This window comes from Bison bison, unplaced genomic scaffold (genome assembly GCF_000754665.1).
Source record: "Bison bison bison isolate TAMUID 2011002044 unplaced genomic scaffold, Bison_UMD1.0 scf7180017864349, whole genome shotgun sequence".
NCBI lineage: Eukaryota > Metazoa > Chordata > Mammalia > Artiodactyla > Bovidae > Bison > Bison bison.
Genome location: NW_011494921.1, coordinates 8,558,045 through 8,569,263, shown reverse-complemented (window position 1 = coordinate 8,569,263; position 11,219 = coordinate 8,558,045). Strand labels below are relative to the sequence as shown.

The 11,219-nt window shown below is 40.8% G+C and overlaps 1 protein-coding gene across 1 annotated transcript in view; it reads right to left on the bottom strand.

The window, feature by feature from the left end:
* Window positions 1-8,027: 8,027 nt before the first annotated feature.
* STARD6 (StAR-related lipid transfer (START) domain containing 6) overlaps window positions 8,028-11,219 on the bottom strand; it is a 19,517-nt gene continuing 16,325 nt past the window's right edge. The window contains exon 7 of the mRNA XM_010854805.1: window positions 8,028-8,599. Coding sequence (XP_010853107.1) covers window positions 8,398-8,599 — 202 coding nt within the window. The 3' untranslated portion in view covers window positions 8,028-8,397. The remainder of the gene's footprint in view (window positions 8,600-11,219) is intronic.

Sequence of the window (11,219 nt, the reverse complement as noted above, 5' to 3'; positions counted from 1 at the left end):
GCATTAGTATATTTTCCATACATCATGGAAACACTGGGAGGAAGATATATATGACTGTGTATAAAAAATAAGAGTAGCTAAATCATTGCTATGCTAGAGCAAAGAACAGGGCTTTTTCCTATGAAGTACAGAGTTGCTCAAGAAATTTACCTCTTTAGGAAATAGCCATAAAAAATTCTATTGCCAGCTAAGCTGCTAAAAATGTATAGGTCTTGGTACTATGTACCATTTGATAAGTTGATTTTTAAAAAAATACCAAAGCAGTGTATATTCAATTAATGCTCCTTAGTATACCTAGAACCTACCACAATGCCTGGCACATGGAGGATGCTCAGTAAATATTGAAAGAAAGTTGTGTGGCACAGGCCCCATGAGGAATTGGGTGGTGGAATATATATGTTGTAAAGAACTAGAAGGAACTCTCCATACGGGTTGATTAAGGGAAGGATGACACCAGAACTTCAAAGTGATCTGTCTTTAGGACTGTCAGATAATATAAGTCCACTTCCTCTGGCCCATCTGTAAGGTTTAAAAAAAGCAAGGGATTGGATGTGTTTGAATCTTCTCTACAATTTTGTAGATGAAGATTGAGAGATGAGATAAGATACACACGGTGACTACACTGATGGTGTCCGCTGTTCCCCATTGTCCCTTTTTACCTTCCAGATTAAAAACTGGATATAAGATTGTGGGCATTTTATAATTTGCAAGGCATAGAGGACACCAAAGTATGGCTCAGCACTGGTTTGGAGCAGTTCTGTGATTATGTAGGTTAACATCATATCAGTGTTAATCCACTGATTGAGATTTATTATGAGCATTTATTATCACATTTAGATTTGTTATGGGCATCTGAGTATTATTCATTTTCAAATATAGGTAAGCATTCTTTCTAGATGTCACCAAGTTCCATTAGTCAAAGTATGCATTTGTAATTATTGCAAAGTAAAATGTTGCACTAATTGTTAATTATGAAAGCTATGTATTGGAGACAACAATTTTCAGTTATTGAGTAGGGAAAGGTATTGACAGTTAATACGAATGTTGAGGTGGTGCAAATACTCGATAACTTTATGGTAAACATTCTTTCTGCGTCAACAAAAAATGTGTGGTTATTTGTTTTTTGGCTTTATTTTGTTAATAGGTAACTACTACAAAATTCAAGAGGTGGGGAGTTGTCACCAACCAACAAATGCCTGAAAATGTGCTTTTGGCTTCAGTAGGGAGTTGAGAAAACTGTTAGCTGAGGCTGGAAGAATGATGAGGAAGTTGCTTTATTAAAAAGCTTTTATGAAACATTTGATAAAACAGCTACCTATGGAATCTTGGAAAACAAAGCATACCTAATGAAAGGTCATCTCCAGGCAGAATCTCTGAAGCGCCACTGGTGGCTTTCAGCTATATGGGTTAAAGTACTACACGCAGGAAAAGAGTGGCGCTTTAGAGACAGGAGAGATGGGTAGGCTGCAAGCAGAAATTAAAGGAAACACAGAGAACCAGAACTACTAAAGTGGAAAACTTGCCATCTTACTCTCCAGCCACCCTGGTTAACAAGGTGGCAAAGTGAGCGGTGAGCATATGTCAAACATCAAGATTCACGGTCTCACTTCTGCACCTCTTGTATTCATGCTCCTTTACCACGTGACTTTGCAGTTTCACTAAAAAGGCAGGTTTTATTTCCTTATAGATTATGAGTTTAGCCAGGTGACATGCTTTGCCAGTGGGATGTTAGGATTGAAAAAGCACGTGAGGTTTTTTCCACTTCTTTCCTTGCTCCTTTGCCTTCGTTGTGAGAACAGCTCCATCCCCCACTGGAGGATGGAGACTCAGGAAGCAGAGCGACACCACTCCAGTTGTTCCAGCCCAGGCCATCCTTTCTCAGATGACCCACAGCCAGTGCCAGACTTGGGATAAATAAAGTTAATTGTATGCCTCTGAGGTGTTGTGATTGTCTGTTACACATCATTATTGTGGCAATTGATATATGATAAGTTACAGTAGTCAGAAGTAGTACAGAAGTCACCTTAATTTATGAAGAAAAAGTATGTGAAGAAAGCGTTAGTGAAAAAAAATGGCAGTGGAAAACATTTTATTCAGTTAAATCCCAAAACAACCTTCAAGTGGAGGACAAAGTTGCTCAAAGGACAAAGTTTGTTCAACAAAGTTGAAAGCAACTTATTAAAACAATTATTATAGACTGCCATTTTTAAAAAAGGATTTTTGATATTTGTCAAAGCTATAAACCCTAAATCAAAGTTCATTCTGAAGAAACTCATATAACTGAAAAAACTCCCAGATTTTATGTCCAAAGAAGTTCAGTTCAGTCACTCAGTCGTGTCCAGCTCTTTGCGACCCCATGAATCGCGGCACGCCAGGCCTCCCTGTCTATCACTAACTCCTGGAGTTTACTCAAACTCATGTCCATTGAGTCAGTGATGCCATCCAACCATCTCATCCTCTGTCGTCCCCTTCTCCTCCTGTCCCCCAATCCCTCCCAGCATCAGGGTCTTTTCCAATGAGCCGACTCCGCATGAGGTGGCCAAAGTACTGGAGTTTCAGCATCATTCCTTCCAATGAACACCCGGGACTGGTCTCCTTTAGGATGGACTGGTTGGATCTCCTTGCAGTCCAAGGGACTCACAAGAGTCTTCTCCAGCACCACAGTTCAAAAGCATCAATTCTTCTGCGATTAGCTTTCTTCACAGTCCAACTCTCACATCCATACATGACCACTGGAAAAACCATAGCCTTGACTAGACAGATCTTTGTTGGTAAAGTAATATCTCTGCTTTTTAATATGCTATCTAGGTTGGTCATAATTTTCCTTCCAAGAAGCAAGCCTCTTTTAATTTCATGGCTGCAATCACCATCTGCAATGATTTTGGAGCCCCCCAAAATAAAGTCTGACACTGTTTCCACTGTTTCCCCATCTGTTTGCCATGAAGTGATGGGACCAGATGCCATGATCTTCGTTTTCTGAATGTTGAGCTTTAAGCCAACTTTTTCACTCTCCTCTTTCATCAAAAGGCTTTTTAGTTCCTCTTCACTTTCTGCTGTAAGGGTGGTGTCATCTGCATATCTGAGGTTATTGATATTTCTCCTGGCAATCTTGATTCCAGCTTGTGCTCCTTCCAGCCCAGCGTTTCTCATGATGTACTCTGCATAGAAGTTAAATAAGCAGGGTGACAATATACAGCCTTGACGTATCACTGTATGTGCCACTTGAACCTGTGTAGTGAAGGTGTACAATATAGTGTCTGCAGGTATCATCTAGAAGCTGACAAAACTGAGAAATTATTTTTTCTTGCACCCTGTCAAACTTTAAAATATGGACTTCAGAAAAATTTAAGCAAAATTATAATAAATATCTTTTGATAAAACTTCAGGTTTATCTATCCCAGTTCTTCCTATGATGGTGATAATAGGAGGGACCTTGATTTGGACAGATACTGATTTTAATACTCATCTATTTGATCAAAATGTAAATTTATTTCAATGTACTTATTTTTATAGAATTTAAAATTGTAAATTTATTCTGTTAAGTATCTCAAGACATGAAAGACATCTAGGATGAAACTCATTTTCGTTGATAGTGGATGCAATTTTATATTTCACAGAGTCTTGGTACTTTTTCTGGCTTGTGAGATTAACTGCATACACTGGTATTGTTTGCTTTCTGATGTTGCAGAGAGCTCACGTTAGTGAAACGTCAGCTCTGCTATATTGTTTTTGCTTTCATTATTTGCATTTTCAGTCCTTAGTTTCTTTGTAGAAATCTTTTAAACTCATTTCTCCATTTTCCAAGGATTTTTTTTTTCATTAAAACTATCAATTTAAACGTACCCATAGAAAACCCAATTTTCAAAATATACTGAAAGCCAACAGTCACTTTCAGAACTTCCACATTGTGGAACTTATTCTTACTCCTCAGACTGTCATGTATGATGTATGTGTCTCAGGACTCTTTCATAAATGGCTAGGTGTGACACTGGAGTCAAAGTACACAGTATATATTAGTAATTAGCGATTTGCGTTTTTGAAAAATGTAAATAGAAGTGGTACTGTTTTATTTCTGCACTCCAGTGGAACCCCCACCCCCACCCCTTTTGCTTTTTCTACCTCAGGTGCTGGAATATCTTTAAATACCAAACAGGGCCATGTGTTCCACTCTTGGCTAATGAGATGTGAGCATCTTTGAATGAGGGGGTTTCCAAAAAAGCTACCGTAACAGGGTGAAATCAAGTAAAATGTCTTAGCTTTTACCCTTCTTTGTCCTGCCCGTAACACTGGGGCAGAAAGGAGCTGCAAGCAAAGCAGAATTGATGTAAAGAGCCTCTCCGGTCTCAATTACCATTAGTTTTGTACTGTGCATTCCCAGACTTCTTGTATGCGAGCAGTAAACTTCTCAACAGTATGTTCTCTGAAAGTCCTTTTTTTCTTTTTGCAGCCAAATATTTTCTTAATTGATATTATCATGTTCTGGTTCATTAACATATGTCCAGCATCATGGTTAGATAAGATCCAAGCTATGAAGGTGCATAGGGAATAAGCATTTATTCGATTCAATATAAACATTTTGGTAATTCCAGTAATGTCTGAGTATCTGAGATTATTAGGAGAGTTGCATGATTAGATTATTTAAAAGATTTAAAAATCAGTTTAGACTTATTTTTCATATTATTTGGATGACAGTATTACCTTCAAACTTGTGTTATATGGGATTTTTGTTATTACAGATGACACCTTTCCTAATACTACTTCATAAGGCCTTTCTTAGAGCAAAACTTTTAATTTTGATGAAGATTAATTTATTACTTTTCCTTACATGAATCATACTTTTGGTATCCAGTGTAAGAACTCTGCCTAGCTGTAGGTTATGAAGATTTTTCTCCTAAAAGTTTTATAATTGAATGTTTTACATTTAAGCCCTTGTTCCATGTTAATTTTTGTATAAAGTGCAAGGTTAGGTCTTTGGATGTCAGTTACTTCAACACCATTTGCTGAAAGGTTGTCCTTCCTCCACTGAATTGCTTTCGCACCTTTGCCAACTATCAGATGGGGGCTTCCCAGGTGGCTCAGTGGTAAAGAATCCACCTGCCAATGCAATGGCACCCCACTCCAGTACTCTTGCCTGGAAAATCCCATGGATGGAGGAGCCTGGTGGGCTGCAGTCCATGGGGTCGCTAGAGTTGGACACAACTGAGTGACTTCACTTTCACTTTTCACTTCATGCATTGGAGAAGGAAATGGCAACCCACTCCAGTGTTCTTGCCTGGAGAATCCCAGGGACGGGGGAGCCTGCTGGGCTGCCATCTGTGGGGTCGCACAGAGTTGGACACGACTGACGCGACGCAGCAGCAGCAGCAGCCAATGCAGGAGATGCAGGAGACACAGATTCAATCCCTGGCTCGGGAAGATCCCTTGGAGGAGGAAAAGACAACCCGCTATGGTATTTTCGCCTGAAAAATCTCATGGACAGAGGAACCCGGCGGGCTCCAGTCCATGGGGTCACAAAGAGTTGGACACGACTGAGCATGCATGCACAGCCATCAAATGTGCTTTAAAGTACTCCCGAGGATACACTAATGACGTTTGCCGTTTTCACCTCTTTTTACCCATTCTGGTCTTGCTTTCTGAAGGACCGTGGATCCTTTTGAACGATCTGTATTGGCAGGCAGTCTCCTAGTTGTGTCACGGAGGGCTGGTGGAAGTGTGCACTCAGCTTCCCACCAGGCCCAGCTCTCACCACCCTGCTGAACGGAGACACTGACGGAGCCATAAGAGGGCAGAACAGCCCCCTTCCTGGCAGGAATGGGCCCCGATTTGCATTATGTTGCTTCCAATTACAAATACAAGCTCAGCTCTGCACTTGGTCCCGAGGACACCGGGGCAGGACGGGGACGTGCAGTGCTGACCGGCCCTACGACCCACACCTGGTTTCGCCACCTAGGAGCAGAGGCCCAGATTCCCACTGAGCCCTGCTGACTGCAGCCAGGGTGCACCGGTTTCCTTAAGTGGTGCAGATGACCACAAATTTGGTGGCTTGGAGGAACAGATATTCTCCGTTGCGGCGGCTGGAAGTCTGAAATCCAGGCGTCTGCAGGGTCGAGCTCAGTCTGAAGGCTCTAGGGGAGAATCCTTGTTTCCTCTCAGCCTCTGCAGTTCCGGGTGTCCCTCAGCTTGTGGTCGCAGCATGTCATCCCCGCCTCTGTCTCCACACAGCCTCCTCTTCTTCACACGGCTCTCCCATGTGCAACTCTTCCTGCACTTGGGGTTGAATTGAGAGCCCACCCAGATGATCTAGGGTGACCTCATTCTGAGGTTCTTAATTACATCTGCCGCGATCCTTTTTCCAAATACGGCCACAGGGCTCCAGGGATTTGACAAGGACATACTTTTTGGGGTCACCAGTCCACTCACCACAGAGGGGAGGCCATCGCAGCTGGGTGGGGTGGGCGGCTTGGCATTTGCGGGGCGGCGATGACACTGGGGATCAGGGAGGCTGACTGGTGAGCAGTCCTTCCTTGAACTAGCTGGTTAATTCATGGTGCTGCCAGGCGGGGCTGGAAGCTCATTTTGCCACTGGCTCTCACTGCCACCACCCCAGCCGAGATACCAAGGCTCCGAACCTGCCTCTGGCGGTGAAGGTGGACAGGGAGCTCCTGCTTACCCTTGCAGACACCAGGAGGTGGGGCGGCTGAGGTTTTTAGGTTGCTGTTTGGCTATAGTTCTATGGACCAGCCTTCTGTGTGTGGACACTCCTACGTGAGGAGCAGGGGAACAGGCTCTTTCCTAAAGCCTCCCCCACCTCTTCTGATTTCTACCTGCCATTCAGCAGTGCCAGGTTGGAGTCCTCTGCAGCGCCCCGTCTTGAATATACAGATGGTAATAAGGGAACCCAGAGAACTCTCTGCTAGGACATTCCTCAGGTGCCCAGGTCCTTGTCCAGTTTGCCACCTTCTTTCCATCTAAGCTGGAGTCTTCCTATGCTTGTCTGGTGAGTGCATGGTCTTCTAGTTTTAGGAGGGAAGACTTGGGAGGAATGGGCTACTACATTCTGGCTAGACCAGAAATTGATTCATGATTCAGCTTCTGATGCCAGATTGTTGTTATTGTTTGGTCACTGTTGGGGTCCTTTAATGAACCGGGACCTGGCAGTCCGGAGGCAACGATAACAAAGTGAAAGAGACAAAGAGGCTGATACTCCCTGGTTTACACAGAAAACCAACAAAGTCCTTGACACAGCACTTAAGTCTCTCACGAAGGCACTGGGTGCCCTCTCGAGGTGGGGTGAAGGTACAGGGCACTTTCTCGAGAGAGTCTTAGAAGCCCAGACAGGAGAGTGAGCAAGACGGGTCTCTGCGCTCCAAGGAATCAGCCGAAGAGAGAGAGCGAGCGAGAGAGAGAGAAAGACACAGGAACCCAAGCTCTGATGGAGCAAAGGTGCTTTAATGATTTTTCTGTGAGTATATATAGTCTGTAGTACAAGAAGTTTCTTTCGTCAATGATAAAGATCAGAAAACCAAATGTACAGTAACCATTACCAAGGGAACAAGGGATGATGATGATCACAAGGTCAGGAGACAATCCATGTCTCAAGAAAGGGGATCAAGACTAAGCAGTTTTGTCGTAAAGAGAATGTTTACCAAAGGAGATTCAAGCCTGTCTCACACAATGACCCCAGTTCCTGGGAGCAGTGTGCTGTTCCGCTTAAAAAGAAACAAAGGACTTGTGAGAAACAGCACGTAGGAATCCTCCTGTTAACATTCCCCAACAGGTCACTAAGAGGTGTCCGAGACTTTTGTGACCCCATGAATAGCATCCTGCCAGGCTTTTCTGTCCATAGGATTTCCCAGGCAAGAAAACTGGAGTGGGTTGCTGTGCAATCCTCCAGGGGATCTACCTGACCCAGGGATCAAACCTGCATCTCCTGTATTGGTAGGCGGATTCTTTACCACTGATTCATTAGGGAAGCCTGCACATTCCAGACATCAACTGTCAGACATTCTAGCGGACTTCTTGTCAATTTTTATGTTCATGTTTCCTACAGTTGTCGATTTAAGCAGTAGGTAAAACAATTTAAAATATATTTTAATCTTTAATTAGTGCTGACTTCTGATTGTATATGCTTTCTTTTTGATGCTTTTTGCAGAGAATTTTCCAGGGGAAAAAGAAAAAGATAAAAGTGCATTAAGAACCCTTGTTATTTAACATTATTCTTATATGAGATTAAAAACTATATTTAATGCTGTTGTCTTGTACAACTGTGTGGTCTTATTTTCACGAAGTACCTTCAGTAATTTGTTCAAGAATACTGTTTAGAAGAGTGTCACGGTATTTATGCATATTGACTTAGAAGCAAAAGGCTGTAACTGCCACACGTGATTTTAAATGGCCTCATTTCTTCTTTAGGAATGATGAATGCCCATTATGATGATATCCACGTCTTGATGGAATTTTTTGTGTCTTTATTCCATCTTTTACATTGATCATGAAGCTTACTAAATTGGAAGGCATGGTTGCTTCAATTATTGATGGGGCCAATTTTCCTCTCATTTCTGTCTGAACAAACATCACTAATTTGGAATATGCTGGATTCCTGTAAACAAAGGAAGAGTTAAAAAATATAAAGAATTTTTATCTATTGAATTTACAAGTTTATAAGAAGCAGGATTCTTAGTTACCATTGATTGCCAACACTGCTTATGACAGGGGAAATAGTGACTGAAGAAGGAAAAAACATGTGGAATGATTTACACACTCAAAATTATTTTACATAAAAATATTAAGTAGTCAGACTATATCTTAAAGTCTTCAGTTTTAGTTATCATTTCTTTCTTGTCATTTTATCAACTTTTTAAAATTATAAAACTAATGTATGCTTATGAAAATTTAAACAGTAGAGCATTTTCATAATTCCTCTTCATTCTGTTCCCCAGAGACAGTCACTATTTATAGTGTTGACTGTATCTTTTCAGATTATCACCTATGGATATATGAAGATAACACGTGTGTACATATATGTTTATGTACCCTATATACATGCACATGTACATTCTTACTTTTGCAAAAATGAGACATATTTATTTTTCTGGAACTAGTTTCATTTTCCTCTTAGTACGGTACCATGCACCTCTGTGTCTATACAGATTAGCTTATTGTTTTTAATGATTGCATATGATATTTCATATTCTATTAACCAGTCCTCTATTGACTATCATGGAGTTATTTCTTACTTTTTGCCACAATAAATAAAGCTGCAATAAAACACCTTGTAATATATCCATTTGCACCTCTAGAAATATTGAGTTTCTAGGTCAATGTTTTTGTGTATTTAACATTTTGAAATGTTATCTCCAAACTACCTTCCAAGAAGACCATCGTAGTTTATATTTTAACCCAGTGAACTTCAAACTAGAGGATATGAAGACTTGCCAAGGGGTATGAGAGGCTGAATAACATTTAAGGGAATAAATTTTCAAATCTCTGACTCCCATGTACCTTTTCCTTAAACTGATCTGAGAATATATCTCTGACGGACATTCCAGCTTTTGTTCCACCAGCCTGATCACACCAGCCTTCTTTATAGAACCTTCTGCTTTATAGAACCAAGGGATGTCTGTCATCTCCCCCAAATAAGACTGAATAGTACTAAGGTGCTTTACCCTGGCATATAAACATGAGTTGCTAAAGGAAAAATTCAATCAATTGGAAGTGAGTTAAGAAAGTGAATGACGGATGACAGTAATAAAACCTTACCATGTCAATTCTTTGCTTTCAATAAAATTTAAGGATCTAATTGAATTGTCAGCTGATAAGTCATTAAAAACGATTTTTGATTATAGGTCACTATGTAACATGGAATATAATTCAGAAGAATGTCAAGGGATTGCATGATGGCCCTAGAGTTCTACTCTCCATTTTAACCCACCCGTTCATGTGAACAAAGTTTCCTACAGTTACATTCATAAAAATGCAAAGTAGAAGTAGACTTGATGTCATTCTATCTGATGGGATATCTAGAGTAGGCCTTTTGTCCCACGTTTTTTACAGGTAAGTGAGTGTAAGTGATAGAAGCATTTACTCTCGAACCAGAATGCATAGTTTGAAGCTGAGCTTTGCTGTTACCTAGGTGAAACCTTGAGAAAGTTACTTATTTCTCTGGGTTTCCATTTTCTTTTCTGCAAAATGGGGATAGTAAGACGACTACTTTATGGGGTTCTTGTGAGGATCAAATAGTTGACATTTGGTATCTGTAAATTGTAACAGTGTCTGACACACAGTAAATGCTAAGTTTTGCTACTAAGAAGTGTTTCCAGTAACAATCTGCTTTTACATTTAACAATTATGTAATACATTTTTATTTTGATCAATGGGTAATAATAACAATTTAAACCAGTACAAATAAACTTATTTTAACATTTAGATACTTCAGTTCAGTTCAGTTACTCAGTCATGTCTGACTCTTTGTGACCCCATGAACTGTGGCATGCCAGGCTTCCCTGTCCATCACCAACTCCTGGAGTTTACCCTAACTCATGTCCATTGAGTCGGTGATGACATCCAACCATCTCATCCTCTGTTGTCCATTCTCCTCCTGCCCTCAATCTTTCCCAGCATCAGGGTCTTTTCAAATGAGTCAGGTCTTGGCATCAGGTGGCCAAAGTATTGGAGTTTCAGCTTCAACATCATTCCTTCCAGTGAACACCCAAGACTGATCTCCTTTAGGATGGACTGGTTGGATCTTCTTGAAGTTCATGGGACTCTCAAGAGTCTTCTCCAACACCACAGTTCAAAAGCATCAATTCTTTAGCACTTAGAGAAGAGCTAACACCTATCCTGCTCAAACTCTTCCAGAAAATTGCAGAGGAAGGTAAACTTCCAAACTCATTCTATGAGGCCACCATCACCCTAATACCAAAACCTGACAAAGATCCCACAAAAAAAGAAAACTACAGGCCAATATCACTGATGAACATAGATGCAAAAATCCTAAACAAAATTCTAGCAATCAGAATTCAACAACACATTAAAAAGATCATACACCATGACCAAGTGGGCTTTATCCCAGGGATGCAAGGATTCTTCAATATCCACAAATCAATCAATGTAATACACCACATTAACAAATTGAAAAACAAAAACCATATGATTATCTCAATAGATGCAGAGAAAGCCTTTGACAAAATTCAACACCCATTTATGATAAAAACTCTCCA